The 19,067-nt window shown below is 38.8% G+C and overlaps 1 protein-coding gene across 1 annotated transcript in view; it reads right to left on the reverse strand.

Moving 5' to 3' along the window:
- Itprid1 (ITPR interacting domain containing 1) overlaps positions 1-19,067 on the reverse strand; it is a 136,616-nt gene that overhangs the window by 57,694 nt on the left and 59,855 nt on the right. Inside the window, exons 10-11 of the mRNA XM_048440129.3 lie at positions 15,341-15,897; positions 12,166-12,223 (exon numbers count right to left, since the gene is read on the reverse strand). Coding sequence (XP_048296086.3) covers positions 12,166-12,223; positions 15,341-15,897 — 615 coding nt within the window. The remainder of the gene's footprint in view (positions 1-12,165; positions 12,224-15,340; positions 15,898-19,067) is intronic.

A 19,067-nucleotide genomic window follows, 5' to 3' on the forward strand; every position in this document is an offset into this window, starting at 1 on the left:
ATAAAGATGGCAAGGGTGACGTGGGATTGGCTTCCACAGGGCGTGCAGAAAATTAAGCAATTGGACTCAAATTGAGTCGAGACAACTGAGCTGAGGGACTGGGCCCCGGAGACCTGATCTCCACTAGTCTACTGGTCCTAATCTGTCTTCTGAACAGGCAGTTCCTGGAGATCAGTTCCCTTCATTTGGAGAAGATGTACTCTTTTTCTACAAATGCAGCGTCTCTCAAATTAACCAAACAGCAAAAAAAAAAAAAAAAAAAAAAAAAAAAAAAAAAAAAAAAAAGGGATATCCTGTTCCTTTTCTCAGGAGCCCTGCAGTCTACCTACAGCTTAACAATTCCCATGACCAGGGAGGCCATAGCTGCTGGCCTGTGTTTAAAACTGCCATGGGCAAAAGGACTCACATGCAGGATGCTGTGGAAGAAAACTCTACCTTCTGTGGCTTGGAATCTTAGCGCATCTTTGAGTGACTTTAATAGCTTCCCTGCACAAGGATTTAAGGTGGGTGCTGAGTGCACCATCAAGACCACTCTTTGCAGATTCACCCACAAGGCAACAGAATATCATATGGCTGGCCTGCCAGGTTCGGCAGTGCTTGGCCCTGGTGGTGCCACACCCACCCTGCTTTCTTCCTCTCCCGTGGGGGAGGTGCTGACTGATTACACCTCAGAGAATGCATGCTTAATGCCTGGAAAGGGGCATACAGTCCATGACTGTGCAAAACAACACACAAGAATTTCCGAGGATGCTTACTAGGGTTCTCAAATCAACCCTCAGCTCTTCATTACTTATGTGGGTTTTTTTTTCTATAAAATTTGGTAATTATCTGTTTTCTGTTGTTATTCACAAGTTCTAGGAGAATAGGGTTGGCTTTCCTCTTTTGAATATAAGGAGCTTGAGTATTCATGAACTGTGATATCTGCCAAGGAATCCTGGAATTAATATCCACAGATACTGAGGGGTGATTATATGCTGAAGTCCTTGCTAGGAACTGAAAATACCAATATTTTGAGAAGATCCATTGTCTCCTGCCTAAAACACATTGTCACAAAATTAGTTCACTAGTAGCGAAATTCAGTGGGAACTTCTGGGCTGGAGATGTAGGTCAGTGGCAGAGCCCCTGACTGGTGGGCATGAGGCCCAGGATGCCCTGCAGCACAGGGGAGCAAATGTAGCATTAGGATGCACTCTTCTACCTAAGATGTGGGCTTCCACCTAAGCCAGATGTGACCTGACCAGAGTGGGAAGCAGTGTGCAGTCAGGCACTGGACTCCACCCTCAAGTGGAGAGGAATAGGAGAAGAGAGAGAAACAGAAGCAAAGAGTTTAAATCTCTCCAGGTGAGACCAACAGCAGCACCATTTGCTCAGAGGGAAGGGACGGGGAGAAGCAAGAGCCAGGGAGCTGTGTTAGAGATGAGAATGGTGGATTTGATTAGTGCCTCGGCGACTCTGAAATAACACAGAAGACAGACTGGAGAGGCAGGAACGGAGACAGGAGGACAAACCAAATTGAGTGTTGAGTGGTAACTGAGAAGAAGCCCATCGCAGGGACAAGATAGAAAAGACACAATTTCAAGCCTATCTTTTCTAAATCTGAAGCAAAAGCGCTACCAGCACTTAATAATTTATTCTTACTAACTACACAAACATAATTAATTTTACACAGCACTTCTAGTTCATCTTTGCTGAATAATCATTGGCTTTGTTGTGGACTAATTAGAAGGCACAGACAAGGGAAAGAAGAAAAGCCAGATGCCATTCTGTCATCAAGGATCACCATTAACAGCACCGTAACTGGCTGGCTGGCTGCCTGTCTGTCTGTCTGTCCATCCATCCATCTGTCGGTCTATCTTTACATATCTATTGATTCGTCTATTTACTTATCCATCTATTTACCCATCAATCATCTGTTCTTATTAGGAGATAAGGGTTAAGTATTTGCCGAAAACTAAATCTGTCTATGACACAGTACAAAAGAGAGAAGAAAAAGAATGTGTACTTGAAACCAGTCACCATCTGATAGGTAGCTTGTGGTTAAACTGCAGCTTGTCTCAAACCAAAGCTTTATGTATGGTGAGGAAATGAGAGATGCTTTTTACTTGAGAAAGGCTCTCTCTATGGAACCATGGATGGCCTAGATCTCAGTGCTGATCTCAGACTCACAGAGATTTGCCTGCCTCTCCTTCCCGGGTGCTAAGATTCAAGGCAGTTATACCACACTCAACTATAGAAGTATTTTTATGTATTCGTGCATTTTAATGTAATTGTGAGAGTCTTCTGTAGGGACAGACTCTGTAAGGATGTCTTAGATTCTCAGCTATGCTTTAACCAGTGCAATGACAAAGCAAGCCCTTAAGATCTCATTCTCAGTGATATCCTCACTGTCCATTTTATGCTTCATCATTTAAGTAATTCTCTTAGATATCAAAGCTAGTTCTGATTTTTGCTCCTTTTTAGTATGGCAAAGAGTAACTTGCCAGTGAGTGTACAGAGGCCAGCATGTAGTCACAGTTGAATGTTTCTGAACAAAGCCATTCAGTGGATTTCCTTGACACAGCTTACATGGGCACGTATACCTCCATTTGTTTCAATTTATTTTACACTTTATTTTTAGATTAAAATTGAATTGAAAATTGCCCACTTACATATTCCTTCTGAAATCTTTGATTTTGTTAAATCTCATTTATCTTTTTTTTTGTGAAATATTTGAAAATCTTTAGATATAATACATATAAAGTACAGAAAAGAACACAACATTTGACTCTTATAGACACCCAAAAGCTCTATCAAAAGTTCACATTCTGTAATCACCACTTCATGGTTGTTGTCTTTTTTTTTTTCAAAATTGCTGGGGATCAAATCCTAGGCATTGCAAATTCTAGGGGAATGCTTTACCCCTGAGGTATATCCCTTTAAAAAGGAAAATGACAGGTACAGGAAGCCTGGATTAACTGTGTGGTCTCACTTCTAGCATTTTTGCCTTTCTACCAAAGTTAACAGAGTTCTAAGTGGGTGTTCATGCTTCCCTTGTATATGTTTGTGTTTTTCTACTTTGTACATATTTAGTACAAAAGAATATGGCTAAGGTTAATATATATTGTATGTGCACATGCACACATTCTATCTATGACACTTACCTGTGTGGAAAATTGACTTGTTTAATATCATTACTGTGTATGATCCTACTTTGCAAGTAATTAAAATACTAAATTTCCTAGTCTACAAATTATGCTGCTAATTTTAACTCTGTACCCCATGAAATATAAATATTGTTAGCACAATACCAATATTTTGAAATTTATAATATGTAACATTGTATATACATTTATGCAGATGCATTTATGTATATACATTTATACATAGGTACATATTTTATACATATAAAAATGATATAACATGCAACACACATATACTTTGCTACAATAAACTTTATAGCAATTATCTCTAGTTTTAATTACACTAGTGTATCTTTATAAATAGATTTTGCCAGTTATATTATTTCCTTTCTTTGTTAGTTTGTTTTCTTTCTTCAACTTGATATTTTTTGTCTTCTATAACACATTGTTGTAAAACTTTATATTTTTTTCTTTGAAGAATTTAGTGTGTAGAAAAAGACAAGATCTTCTGAATAAATTGGGAGCATGGGGACCTTGGGAGAGGATTGAAGGGGAGGGGAGAGGCAGAGAGAGGAGAAGTGAAAAATGTGAGCTCGACAAAAATCAATTAAAAAAAAAGAATTTAGTGCTTGAAAGGGCAGCCGGTGGTGGTTTACACCTTTAATCCCAGCACTTGGGAAGCAGAGGCAGGTGGATCTCTACGAGTTTGAGGTCAGCCTGGTCTACAGTCTACAGAACAAGTTCCAGGACAGGTTCTAAAGCTACAGAAAAAACCTGTCTCAAAAAACAAAAACAATAACAAAAAAGAATTTGGTGCTTGAGTTTGAGTTTTATTTAGCAAATGATTTGTCTCTGCTTTCTTGTTTTTTTCGTTTTGCTGGTTTTGTTGTTTGTTTTATTTTGTTTTCCAGGACAGGGTTTCTCTGTAGCTTTGGAGCCTGTCCTGCTACTCACTCTATTGACCAGGCTGGCCTCGAACTCACAGAAGCCTCTGTCTCCCAAATTCTGGGATTAAAGGCGTGTGCCACCACCATATGGGCTACCTATGCTTTCTATATTACCAATTTTGTTTTTATCATTTTTTTAGCTTTTTGCTTTTTGTCTCTTTATGTATGATATACTATGGAGTTTGTGTGTGGAAGTCAGAGGACAACTTGGGGGAGCTGGCTCTCTCTTTCTATCACCCGGGTATGGGGACCAAACCCGGGTCATCAGGCTTGGTGGCAAGCACTTTTACCGTATGTAAAGATAAGTGCCACCAGGCCTGCAACTTAACTTTATTAATTTTTAGCTTCAATGTTTAATACATACATAATGGTGAATTCTTTAGGCAAATGTTTTAGTCTTGCTGAGTTCTAACTTGATAATGAAACAATTCATATTGTCAATTTACATCAAATTGCTGTTATTTGATATCTTTAAAATAAGTCTACATTTCAATAAAATATCTTCATCATTGATATGTTATAAGAATCCATAATTTTAATTTATATTGCCAGCAGTTTTATCTAGGATGGAGGACTCAGCCCTTACACGCTGTTTGTTTTGTTTATATGAGATTTGAAAGGATTGCATTCTCTATTAGATTTAATGTCCATGGAGAAGTGACGTATACTTCTGTTTATGTCTAAGAAATCAATGGAATACTCTGTATTTCTAAACTGTTAGAAGATTTTTAAAAAGTTCCAAGAAAACTGTAACAGAATATTCACATAAACGTTTTTTATATTAAGTGTGTACAATGAATTAATTGTGATATCAGTATCTTGCCTCCCTCCTGATGGTTTGTTTAACCTATTGCAGACTAAAAGACTAGAACTACTTTTTTTTAAAAAAAAATCATGGTTTATTTTAATTTGATATGTGTATGTGTGTTTTCCCTGCATGTATGTTTATGTACTTTGTGTGTACAAAGTTCACAAATGCCATGAAAGTATCCCCTGGAAGGAGTTGTGAGCTACCATGTTGGTTCTGGGAATCAAACCTGGGTCCTCTGAAAGAAAAATCAGCGCTTTTAACTGCCAAGCCATCTATTCAGCCCCAAGACTGTTAATTTTTAAATGGAATTTATAACTTTGAATAACCTAAAATGTAATATTTTGTTTTAAATATTTTCTTCTGCTTCGCAATATGCTCCACTCGATTTTAACATTATAGTCATTGATTAGTTTTTGTGTTTGTTTCTCTATCATCCATCTCCAATTTTCACACCTAAAGTTCATGCTAAGTTTGCTGTAATAAAATGGAATTTAGCCTAACAATAATTGTATTTTTAGTCTCATGGTATATGTGTGTGTATGTAGTGTTGTGTGTGTGCTTGTAGTGTGAAATGTGTACATGCAGTGGTGTGTGTGCCTGTGCCTATAGTGTGGTGTGTGTACATGTATTATGTGTGTATATATGTTAATATGTGCATATGGATACATATACATGCATCTACATGCTGATGTACAGTTAAGGCCAGAGGTGGATTTTGTTCTTTCTCATCACTCTCTGCCTTAATTTTGTGAAAGAGAGTCTGTATTCATTGTCTTTCTTTTTAATCAACTTTACATAGACCTAGACACATCTGGGAAGAAAGAATCTCAACTTAGCACTTGCCCCCATCAGACTGGTCTGTAGATGAACTGTTGGGGGCATTTTCTTGATTGATAATCAATGTAGGATAACACAGCTTCCTGAGGGTGAAGCTTCTGAGCAGGTGGCCCTGGGTTGTATAAGGAAACAGGTTGAGCAAGTCATGAGCACCAAGCCAATAAGTAGCATTCATCCATGGTCTCTGCTTCAGTTCCTGCTCTGAGTTCCTGTCTTGGTTTCTGATGATGGGCTGTAATATGTAAGCCAAATCAACCCTTCCCTCTCCAAGTTGCTTTTGATCATGTTCTTTATCGTAGAAATAGAAAGCCAAAGTAAAGCAGAGTTGTTACATAATATTAGTTAAAGGTATATTGCATTCTTTTCTGCTGCTGAATGTTTGTTTATTGATGCAAAGATGTGCTTCATTCTTTATGTTACATTTGTTTAACTCTGTGAAGCTGTGTTAGTTTGCCTGCCTAAAACATCTAATTGGTCTAATAAAGAGCTGAATGGCCAATAGCTAGGCAGGAGAGGGATTGGCTAGGCTGCCAGAAAAGAAGACAGAGGAGAAAAAAAAAATAGGAGACAAGTACACCAGAGGTCAGCTACTAAGCCACATAGCCAGTCACAGAGTAAGAAAGAAAGTATATAGAATAAAGAAAGGTAAAAGCCCGGAGGCAAATGGTAGATGGGATAATTTAAGTGAAGAAAAGCTGGCTAGAAACTAGCCAAGCTAAGACCAGGCATTCATGAGTAAGACTAAGTCTCTGTGTATTTATTTGGAAGCTGGGTGGCAGGCCCCCAAAGAGAAAACAAAACCAAAACAGTCCCACAGAGTCTCTTCTAGAATCTGGAGTTCACACGTTTTGCTAGGCTTGCTGACCAGTGTGGAATCCACCATCTCTTGTTTCCAGCCCACTATGCCCAAGCTTTGTGTGTTGGTGTGGGTTCTGAACTCAAGTCCTCAGGCTTGTACGGCAAGTGTTTATAATGGAGCCGTCTCCCAGTCTCTCCCTACTCGGTTCCGCAGAGCTTCACTCCAGACTGAAACTGGAACTGCACATCTTGCTGCTCTTCTATTTAGGTCTATTTCTTCCACACCCCACCCTAACTGTTCTAGAATCCTCTTAGTAACTTTTAATGAGAGGAACAATAAAAAGAGCAGTAGCTAAGAGATTTATATATATCAACTTATTTACTCCTTCAGAGCACTCTGAGCTGGAACATGTTGCCAGTGCTCTCAAAGTTTCTCTCTAGACACAGAAGCATAAATGTTGGGGAAATCATTTCCAGGCTGCCGCTGCTAGCGTGTGATACTGGGTTTTGCTTCCTGGGTTCACCTTCCCAAGCACGTCTCTAGTTTTTTGTTTTTGAGGAGGGGTTGATGCTTGCTGAGGTGTTCTAGTTTTGGAAGTGATGTTTTTCATATTGAAAAACTCTGGGTGTAAAATCATTGGCTCACACATTTCAGTTCTAAATAACAGAGTAATAATTAGTTGTGGGTTTTTTTTAAATTTTTCAATTTGCCATTTAGTGTTACTAACGAAATGTTTGATTTCTTTGTGTATTTCTGTCTAAAAATTTGTGGATTACCTTTGCCTTGTCAAATCCTTTATCTTCGTACCATTTGCTTTGCTATTACATGTTCTGATTTTGCTGATATTCTTGGGCCTGGTAAACTATTTTATTTCAACACCTACTAAGTTTGCCCAAAGTATGATAGATATATACATATAAAAAATCAGAGCCTACTAAAAGCCAGTAGTCTGTGGCTTCCACTTAGGTTTGGTGATTAGAGATGAGAGGATGAGGAAAACAGAGCTTAGAAAGTCCTTGTCTCCCTGTCCTCCTGCTGGGTGACTGCCCCTTAGCGTCCTCCTTCCACAGACAGGTACCAAGGTGAGTAAAATATACACTCCTGGTTCCAGGCACAACTTCTTCCCAACTGACCATCCTGACTGCGGCGGGGTCAGCATGATGCTTCTAATCTAGAATTTGCATCGATATATTGGTTTCTATCAAACTGGCCAAAAGTTTTGCGAAAACTACTCAATTCTCCAATTTGAGTACACCATCTGGTTTTTGTTTGTCTGTTTGTTCCATTTTGCTTTGAAATAAAGTCTTTCTTCCACTTTGTCTTTTAACTTTCCAAATCAAAATGTTCATTCCAGCCATTATTCCAATTTGTTATCATTCCAGATTTGTCTCCCTGGGCGTCTATTAGCCAGTTCTCAAAGCATAAAACCAATAGCCGGTGTTTATCTGACTGTGTAAACACCACACACTGCAGTGATAATAGCTTAGTAGATGACATTACATTTTATCTATGCCAGTTGTCACCAAATATCAGAGACCATCGATTTGAAACCACTGAGAGAGAAATAAAAAGCCCCTGTCAAACTAAGGTCAGTCATCAACTATAAGATATCCCTTAATTGCAGAGATGAAATTTGGGAAAATATAGTCAAATTCAGCCCTTCTCCTGCTCAATCAATTTCTCTACCTGGAGCCACAATTTTTCTCCACTCTATTGGTGTTCCTCCATGGGAGCCATCTCCTAACCATAGTCAGATAGGCAGCAATCAGGCTCCTGGGGCTCACCAGCAACATCTCCCCACCCACTGCCCTAGCTATCTCTCCTTTCTGCAACTTCTTCCTTGTTTATAACCATGGTGAGCTGGAAGGCTCAGGAGGGGGAAACTGGTTCCTACAATTTCTTTAGGAAAGCTGTATGTAGCATTCTGTCTATCATTCATCTCTCTGTCTATCACATATCTGTTCATCTACTCATCTGTTACTAATGACTTTGTATCTGATACAGTTTTTCAGAAACCTAGTCAAAGCAGAAATAGGGAGATTCTAACTCTAACTACCTGTTAAATCCACTTAGCATTTCCTAGCTCCATCTAACTAAGAAAACTGGTGTTTTCTTTATTAAATAATTTCTTTGTCTTTACCATAAATTTAGATAATTTTTCTACACATCTTCTAATTTTCAGTAATTTTCTGAGTTATTCATTCTGATTAAATGCTTTCATTGTGTATTTTTAAAAGTATATTTTATTTTTTTACTACGAATATTTTTCTGTACTTCTATTTTTATGGTTTTATGTCTTTAATTTTTCACAATTAATCCAAATATTTTATTTTGTCATTTAATGTATTCATATGAGTCCACTTACTGACTTTCATATCCTATTTGACATAAATTATATATATGTACATATACATATATACACACACACACATATACATACATACATATCGATCTCCTCAGCAGAGGCATGCTATCCATCTTTGAAGTACTCCCTTGAGCATTACTGATAGAAGGCATGCCTCTGGTGAGGTATTTTAGTTAGTGTGGTTAGATGTCTTTATTATCATCTTTCATGGCGCTACTCTACAAGTAGATTCTGACTTATGAGTGTTGTCTGGTGATCTCCATAATTTCTGATGAAAAATCCCTTGTCTTTGTTTTCCTATTTTTTTCTGTGTCTCCTTAAACATGTGTGTGTAAGCATTAGTTATACATCCCTATTTCTTCATATGTTTAATGAATTTTACTGTGCCTAGACACTGAGAATGGTTACTGTCTTAGAATGCAAGGAACCTATATGGAAAATTCGCCTATTGCCCCAAATGGAATTCTGTTTTTTAGAACTTTTTTCGATCTTTGCTATTTCTTGGTCTTTAGAATGTATATTTAGTTCAAATACTGAACAGTGCTGTGGGCAGATTTCATACCTAGAATTTGGTGATTTCCTAGTCTGGGCGTCTCCTTTCTATGACGTGTACTTCCTTTCTCTTCTGAAACCTTCTGTCTTTCTCCCACTCTGTGTCTTTTTATTTATTTATTTTTTTGGCTTACAACACAACTTTTTGGTTGAGTTTTGGAAGGGAGCCAAGTGACATCACCTCAGACAGGAGGATTGTGCTTTCGTTGAAGAACCTGCCCAGCTTCCATTCTTCTCTCTTAAGCATCGAAACCCTCAACTATTTGCCTGCCAACATTTTATTTTCAGGGTCTTTAGGTAGAACTTTTAGAAACATGTTGGAAATTCCAGTTACTCATGGGAAAGCAGCCTATCATCAGAAATAGAAGCAGACCTTGCATGCTAAGTCGGAATAGAATTTCACCCCAGGAAGATTGTTTTCCCAAGGCAGGGATTTCCCTCACACATTTAACGCAAATCACCTCCATCGTTTTTGAATGTTTCCTTGTAGTCAATCTTTTAGTGGCAGATATTCCTTATAAATAACAAGGTTTTAAAGAGTCAAATCTTGTGGTATTTTTCCATGTTTGTTTATTTTCTAAAGTGCCAGAAAATGTGTGTCCTGAGTGTCCTGATCAGTCTAAGAATTATATGAGATTCATCTGAAAACTACGACGTTGACGTATTGTACTGTTTTAGTAAACCATTGTCCTTAATCTCTTGGTCCATTCTTCATTTAGAGTCATCCACACAACTCCTCTCACATTCTTTCGCTCATGCAGAACCTGCACAACCCCCATGGCTTCTGAACTATAGAGATGGACATTCCCCATTTGAAAAGGCAGGCATATGTTTTCCCTTCCTTAGATTACCCTGTCACTCCAGCGACAGCTTTTGAGAGGCTAAGCAACAACACAGTCTTTACAGCGTTGCTCTCCATCACCTCTAAGAAGTCATCTTGCTCAAATCTGTGCCCAAAAATAGTTCTACTTCTTGCTAACATTCAGAATTTTGTCATTGTGTAGAGGCAACCAAGCGTTAATATTTTATGAGATTATCAATTATATATGTGTAATTATGACTTTAAACAATTGCTTTCCATTGTTTTGAAGGCAGGTTAGCTTGACAATATGGTTGTCACCTGATTCTGGGCTAGAGTCAGCTCAAAAGTTGACTAGGCCAGGCATTCAGGATGGTTCATTCATATGGAAGTTCATTCGAGGACATCTACCAGGAAGCCCAAATGAGGCAGCTCTATGCAGCATGAGGCTGGGTTCTCAGAAGTGCTCCAAGAGCAGACATCACAATATCCAGCAAGGACCCAAGGTATTAAGAATCAGCAACAAGTGTCTTAAAACTATATAGTCATGGTCTACTGGCCATGAGTAAACCTTGTGTACTAATTTAGATGAAGTAATATTGGAAATTTTGCATTTAAAAATTGTGTGAATATATGTACATATATTTCAAAGTGATAAAGGATAATCTCCTTGCTTCATTAACTCAATTAATTTTACTCTTTGAGTTCAGTACTATTTTTATTCAGTTGTTTTGAGACAGGTTATCTCAGACTACTCTCAAACTTATTATCCTCCTGCCTCAGCCTCCTGTATGCTGGGATTACAGACATATGCTACCACAGTTTGGCACCAATACTATTTTTGAAGAAAAAAAAGACAAAAAAAAAAGAAAATTCAACCTGTCCAGATTTTTCTTATTAGGCAAACTATCACTTCTCTCCCTTCAGTCTCTCGTTTTGTCTGACTTCCCACATAATCTTTTTGGAATAATTGGGATGGCTTATGTGATAACAGTAGACCTCCTAATTGAATGTCAAGGAAGGCAGTTCCTATTGACAAGGGGACCTCCAGCTTCATTGAGAAGCATTCAATTAGATGGAAAACAGATGCTTATTTTTGTCTTATAAACCTCAATGCAGGTTATGTGGTAATTACTTGAAGAGCAGGATAACAATTTATGTAATCAGCAGGACCCTATAATTACTAATGCATAATTTCTAAACAGCATTTAGCAAAATGAGACCCATACATACACTTTGTAATGGAAAAGATGTGTTTGACACCACACTAAATTAAATTTAAAATTTGCATATTTTCTTCCAGGAAACACACTGGCTTCATCTGTTCTATTTTGCTTGACTAATCTCTGCCTGCTTCCAGCTTCACTGAAGGATCACGGCAGCTGTGAGAGCTGTGACGTGGGGGATGAGAAGCAGGAACAAAGCAGGGCTTACTTTCTAGTCTAAAATGTGGAGCATCCTCCCAAGAAGAGACCGGGAAGGCTGTGTGCTGGCAGTTTCTGTCCCCTGAGAGTTTGACATGGGGCCATACAAAATTTAGAGTGAAAAAGTTGGTAGGAGATTTAAAAATTATTTACACTTACTTTTTTATTGTTTTTGGAAAACCTGAAGCCTGTGTAATGGCATGATTTGTGCAGTATCTCAGATCAGACAGAAGGAGGAGGAAATCACCCACTCAGCCTTTGATGTCAAACCCATTCTACTACACACAGCTCATGTAGATACTGCTCAACAAGCCGCGCCCAATAGCCACAGGGATAGCGAATATTTCCTGAGAAGTATTTTACAGTTTACAACCCAGAGAGTACAGAAATGTATAGGACTCTCATGCAGATAATGAATCTCCATGTATTTTAACTGTTCTAAAGTACTGGCTGTTTCATTCCCTCTCAACGATCATTGATGAAATCATTCATATCCCTTATTGACCACTTACCTGCAATTCCTGAAATCAGGTTAAGAGGGTTGCCCGTGTCTTCGTCAAAGCTTTGGACCTAAGATGTCAAAATACATTGATTTTACTGGAAATATTTTCATAACAAATTCAGTTTATTTAATCAGTAAACCATGGTTGCCCACAGATAGTCACATAGAGGGGTATGCGTGAGTGGAGAACTCCCAGGTGATAGGTTTCTGGGAGGACTTGGCTTGAGAAGTCCACAAGAAGGACTCGAAGAATTAAAAGAGCTCAGGGGAGGGGAGGATCATGCTTGGGTGCGAAGTGCAAAGCTTCTTTCTGGAATTTGTGCATTAGAAATTTCTGTTGAGACTGAAGAATATTAAATGTGTGTGAAAAAGTGAGCTAGTTATGTCTTGATAGGCTTATGCACAGTAATTCAGATAAGCAAGCAGCTGCATAGCCCCCCACACACAATTTATTTCTAAAGTAAGAGAGCAGAACTTACTTTTGAAATATTTTGCAAGTTAATGCATAATAGTCTACAAATGATACTAAAGCTATTAGTAAAACAGAGCAGAAACTATTACCTTTAAAGAGTAACATAGCTCATTGTACAAATGTATCACCCAGAGAATTCTTTGGAAGGTGAAACCAGTTAATGGCAACATTTTGGAGTGTTTCTTTGTAGGATTTCTGTTTTACAAGCTTTTTTTGGATGTAGCTATGAAGTCAAAAGTTTTCATTCGTGAATTTGGATGAATGGTATCTTATGCTCAGAATTGGTTAGATGAAATTACCAGCATTTCTTCTACTGGTTTTGGTAGCTCAAATCAATGTGCATCATCACATCTTTAAATGTAATGAGAAAGTTCTCTTCCCACATCATTAACATGAAGAAAAATCCACTTAGTACAATGCAGAACACATTTTTTCAATTAGAAAACAATAATGGAAGAGAAGGATGCTTTAAAAATAAATTTAATTTAAAATAAATGCCAAGTATATCCCTGAACTTTCTACCAAAGATATTAGTTTTAAAAATCAGTAAAAATTGGATAAAGAAGCAGTCTTCACTGAACAAAGATGCCAAATGACAATAATACCTTTGGCCTCACATGTGTTTTCTGTAATACAGGCTTCATTCATGAAAAGAAGGAAGGGTGCAGATCGTTGATCGTGACCATAAAGGCACATATGTCATATAACATACATGCATGGGTTTCACAAGTATTAAGTTCATTTAATATTTTTGATAACTTTAGAGGAAATTCTTCTTAGTAGAACGAACCATAAAATGTGTTTTTTTGCATTAGAAATCTATATATAACTTTTGTTGGAATTATAATTTGGAGATTCAAGCCAAATATGGCCAAAAGCAAAATTCAACAGGTCTGGAGGAAAGCGTGATACACTGGCTATAAGGGAAATTTGGCTGAGCATAGTTAAAATTCTGATGGTCAATTATTTATGCATATTGACTATCATTTAAATGCCTCAGAAAACTGTCAATTTCACACATATTTTTATTTCTTATAATTGAATTTTTAGATTTGCCATTCAAAACTAGACATTAAATCCAACATTGGTTCCCATTTAGTATGCTGGATCCCTCGGTTCTTTCTTTACTCAATCTTATGGCACTGAATGAAATAAGTCTTTTCCCCAGTGCTAACACAATATTTTACAAAAACTTTTTTTTAAGGGGTGAGTTTCTTTTCTATTGTTTTAGTGTTACTACTGCTTTGTGTATATATGAAGTATTGCACATGTACAAGAAAATGTTGAAGTTCGTTATGAAAGTCTACATAATATTCTAGTTTCCTTTTTTATATCCATTGTGTGTATGTGTGTGTGTGTGTGTGTGTGAACATTTATGGGAGACAAACCGCAAGGGTCAGTTCTCTCCTTCCACCAATATTCTAGTTTTCTATGGAAACCATTTTGGACTAATGTAGAGTACTTTAATGATATTTAACTCAGGAAATACTTAACAAAATTATTATTTTACTGTTCAAGTAATCCTTATAAGTATAGATTTGCCTTATAATATTAAATTAAACTTAAAATAATGCATAAAATTGCCAAACTAGAAGAAAACAGATCTTTGCTAAAGTGTTACAAATTAGCAAAAAAATGATGTGGTATGAAAAGTGGTGTTTTAATCTTGTAAAGAAATCCCTGTAAGGATTTCTATAAGGCATGTGTACGCATGCACACATAAATATGTACTTAGGAAGATACTAGATTCTTTGGTAGCTATGTATGTAATGAAATGTTCACATCTTTTGGGGGCAGAGGGTTACTGTAGGTAACTGAGTAAAACTTAAGTTTTTTTCAAGGCATTTTTTAAGCTTTATTCCCACTAAGCTCACCTTTTGTTGCTTGTTGGATTTCATAAAATGCGTTTGTAGATGATATAAGGGTCCATCTGCAGACTGCCCCTGTTTCTCCCTGGCATTGTTTTGTGTGCCTGTCCCTGTTACCTCTCCTTTCCAAGCAGATTCTGTTACACACTCTATGCTGGTGGCTGTGCCTGGCACATGATGGCTCTGATGGCTCAGCAGAGAGACAGATTCCATCTCGCGGTTTATAAACTAAATCAATTCCCCCAGTCTACTTGGAGCAATTCAGATATGCGGGGGTCTTGCAAAGCACCCTTCCTTATTCCTTTCTAACTATATTAGCAGTTATTAATAGGCTCATGGCCCATTTTAGTTTCCATTAAGAATAAAGATGTAAGAGGAAATAGACATATTTACGTATATATTTTTATCAACTAAATACAATAGGAGATATAAGAAAAAAGAGTGCAGATTACTGAGAGTGAGAAAAGGTAAGAATGAAGAAATAGAGAATTCAGGTGAAAATTCAGGTGAATCAGGAGCACTGGCATGCTCCGTTCCATGATCATGGGCTTGCCCTCTGAAATATAAGCCTTAAATAAGCTGTTTTCCCTCGAAGTTGCCTTGGTCATGGTATCTTAGCACAACAATAGAAAAGTAACTAAGACAAATAGAAGGTTGGTTCCGTAACAGTTTAGTTCTGCCTGAAGCAATTACAATAAGTGTCTCCGTCTAAATTGAATTTGAAACTGTAAGATAAAATAGCAAAGGATTGAGATGTCAAGTGAATCAATAGAGGTAAGAAGGCAAATAGTATGGTGACCTAGGCCATTTCCAACAGGAAACCGAGCAGTAGATGCAGCACTCACCTCCTCCATTTCAAAGGAGTCCACTCCTTTACTCACGATGTGAGACAAATTCTTGAGCTTGTCCATGGGAATCCATTTCTCCTTCCAAATTTTCCTTCTCACTGCCCCCTCAGGCACTCTGGTATGAGGAGACTGTTTTGCCAACTGCTTATCCAGAAGAGCATGTGGAGGGAGACAAGGGGACAAGCCATTGCAGACTTGGGCAGAACCTTGTTCTGTTGAAGGAGGCACTTGACCTTTATCACGGCTAGTGGAAGCCACTTGTAGCCCCAGCCTAGACTCCCACGGCTTTGTGGGCAGACTAAAAATCCTGTCTTCGGTCTTGAATGATTCTGACAGTGCTGGATTGCCATCTCGCCTTATGGTCTGTCTTGAAGCTCTCTTTAAAAGTTGACTCATTCTTCTCCGATGCTCTCTAGCTCCACTCGATGTGGGGTTTTGCACACCCTCTCTTCCAACTTTCTCTTCATCTTGGCTCTGGGTGGTGTTAACATCATTCAGCAAAGATGAGAAAGCATTGGTTACATGATCCAGGATTTCCAACTGTCGGAACCTGCCTGAAGGACACAGGAACGTAGAAATTTTAGGATAGTTTTTTTTCTCTATGATACTACTATAAAACAGTAAGTTATATAATAAAGACTAAACAATGGGGCTAGTGAGATGGATCAGCAGGTAAAGTCATGTGCAGCCAGTCCCAAGTATTTTAGTTTGATCCCTGGAATCTACACGGTAAAGGAGAAGCCCAACTTCTACAAGCTGTCCTCTGGCCTCTACATGTGTGTTACTGTATTCAGGCATGTACACAAGTATATTCACAATAAGTGAATTAAAATAAAAGAAGGAATTTGAACTTAAAGAATGGACAATGTGATTAACCGAGAAAACTAAGACTTTAAACTGTTAAAACTGTTTTTCCCAGCAATGTCACACTCTCTGAAGATGAGATCCCTGGCTAATGAGAAGTCACTGCTTCACAAGGAAGGCTGGCATTTTTTCCATTTAGTTGCTTGGATTGCATAACTTTGTGGGTTCATATATATCTATGGATTTTATATGTTAATTCATGAAAAGAACCTAGAGATACGTGACTCTATATGTTTATGTGTAGAAATAAATGTCCAAAGATAAGCTCCAGCCTGAGGGTGTAGCTACGTGGGGGAGTGCTTTCCTAATGGACCAAGTCCCAATGTCCATCTGTACTTCTGCAGAAGATAAAACACATCCTAAAACTAACCCAGGATTTCGGCATGAAGTTGTCCAAGTATGCTTCCCGCAGCTTCATACACTCGCTGTCTCACCACCATGTCCATCGTCTCTGTCACCCACATATGAAACAGCATATGGAATCAGGAGGCTTGGTTCTAAAAACAACCATCACTGAATGTCTAACCCCACTGGGCATGAGCAGTACACACGCAGTGGCAGTGCTTAGCTCTGTGCCAGACATAGTAAATGTTTAAGTTTTCATTTTCTAACTCTGATGACTACAGCTATCTATACATGACTATAGCTATCTATATAGCTGTGCTATACAGCAAAACAGTTACGTGAATAGGCAATATAGGTCTGTGTGGATGTCCATGGCTCCCGATATTATCAAAGGCAATGCCAATCCCAGGGGGCTGGGCTGTCACCTGTATCCATGTTGGTGTTCAAGGGCCTCGTTGCCATAAGGGGTCATGACAATCCAGGTGGCCTGTATAACCACATGGGGCTGCGAATGGGCTGCTGCCATCAGCCATGTCTGGGTCCATTGACCAACAGCAGCCAGGGTCTGCACTGATGTCCATGGCTTGTGTTACCACAGGGGTCATAAGAACCATGAAGGCTAAAATCTGAGGCTGTGCTGAGACAGTCCTGTCCCTCACTGGCCTGGGATAGCTGACCCTGCCCCTGGCAGGACTCTGCATTGAGCTGGTGATGCTGCCCCATGGGAGAACTGACCCCAGCACCCTGGAGAGATGGCCCCATCCCTCACCACAGGTGTACGAGAGCTGGCCTTGATGGCATGGGGCTAGGAGAATTGACTCTGCCCCTTGCCTGTGGGGGTTCCCAGTGGTCCAGTCCCACATCCTTGGGTTGGCCTACCCTGATAGCTACCCCATCTATGACCTGCTGGAATGCACAAAGGGACTGGACCTACTGATTGATAACCTCAGGATCTCCACGACTCAGAACAACAGGGTATCCAAGAGGAGTTTCGATGAGGACCCAGTGATGATGGTGTATCAGAAACTGGAGGTCTTGAACTGACCAATGGCTCATCATATACCGAGTGACACACTCACGCCTCCTAATGTCACTAGGATAAATGAAGAGGTGTTGGAAATACGGAGGACCAAGGTGGGATATTTTGTTCATTTATTTTGGTTTTTATTAATTTGGGGGGGACATACTGCAGGGGTGAGGAACAAATATGGAGGGACCAGGAGGTGAGCAGGATTGGGGTACATGATGTGAAATTTCTGAAGAGTCAATAAGGAATTATGTTTAAAATTTTAAGGATTATTAAAAAGGACTATGCAGTTTTCAATCTTTCAAGAAACAAAAAGTAATTAATGAGGAATCCCATTGGCTTTCATCCTTAAGATGGTCCCAATTTGTTAGTCTTTGTTCATAATATGGCTTATTTTAATAATCCAGCAATATATGAAAGTATTGGCTAAATTAGCATTAGAGAGGGACCTCAGGAAGTATGAGACAATTTAGGCATATGATGTCAGTTTGTGAAGCAGAGTAAATTATGTTTCATTTTGGTGTATTGATATAATAAAACCATGATGAGGTAAAAGCAGGATTTTATTTTGCAGTACATCTTTATGAAAACCCTGATGGTAGCTTAAAGACGACATGACTCGACGATGGTAAATGCCCACATAGCTAGGCAAAGATGCTCCTTGTGTCGTGTTTTCTCACTACTACGACCAAATACTTGAGAGACAAACTTGAAGGAGAAGGAGGAGAGAAGATTTAGTAGATTATAGTGAGGACGGTGTGGCAGAGTATGACAGCCTAGCTTGCCACAGCCAATAAAGGCGGAAGGAACACGTATACCTGAGTTAATGGGATTTCTTTTGTCCATATTTTTCAAATAAAGTCAGCTCTTTCACTACTCTATCTAAGAGTCTATGTATTTTGGCTGCTTTCTCCCCTCTCTCCTCTTTTATCTTTTTTCTCATTCCTGTCACCTCAGCCCACCTCTACCAGTCCCTTCCCCAGATTCATCACTCCTGGTTTGATTAGTTAGATTAACAAGTACTATCTATGTGAGCATTGGAATGGAACCTGGAGGGGTCACCAGTGGGGACTCACCTGAAGGCAATTACTTCCTCTCATCCTGAATTCATCAGCAGCAAAAGTAGTGAAGGCTAAGGTCCTTTGAGTCTCTTTTCCATCTATAGCTGAGTGTTGGTGGGCCAATTCTCATGCAGATTCAGGCAGGGCTGGGTCTTTAGCAGTTATGAGTTCAAAGTTACAATGACCCTGCATTGTTCAAAAGTTGGCATCTTGCAGGCTCTCACCCAATTTTTCTACTCTTAAACTAATACTTCCATACTTTCTTGGGTACTGTTCTCAGAACTTTAAAGAGGATGTTGTGAGTGTTTTATTCAGGGCTGATCACTTATTTTCAGCACTTTGTGCAGCTAAGAATCTTTCTGTGTTCACGATCATTCTCTGGAAAGCCAGGTTTCTCTAGGTAAGGCTGAGACTAACATTTATCTTT

The sequence above is a fragment of the Myodes glareolus genome, chromosome 6, assembly GCF_982192425.1.
Source record: "Myodes glareolus chromosome 6, mMyoGla1.1, whole genome shotgun sequence".
Lineage (NCBI taxonomy): Eukaryota > Metazoa > Chordata > Mammalia > Rodentia > Cricetidae > Myodes > Myodes glareolus.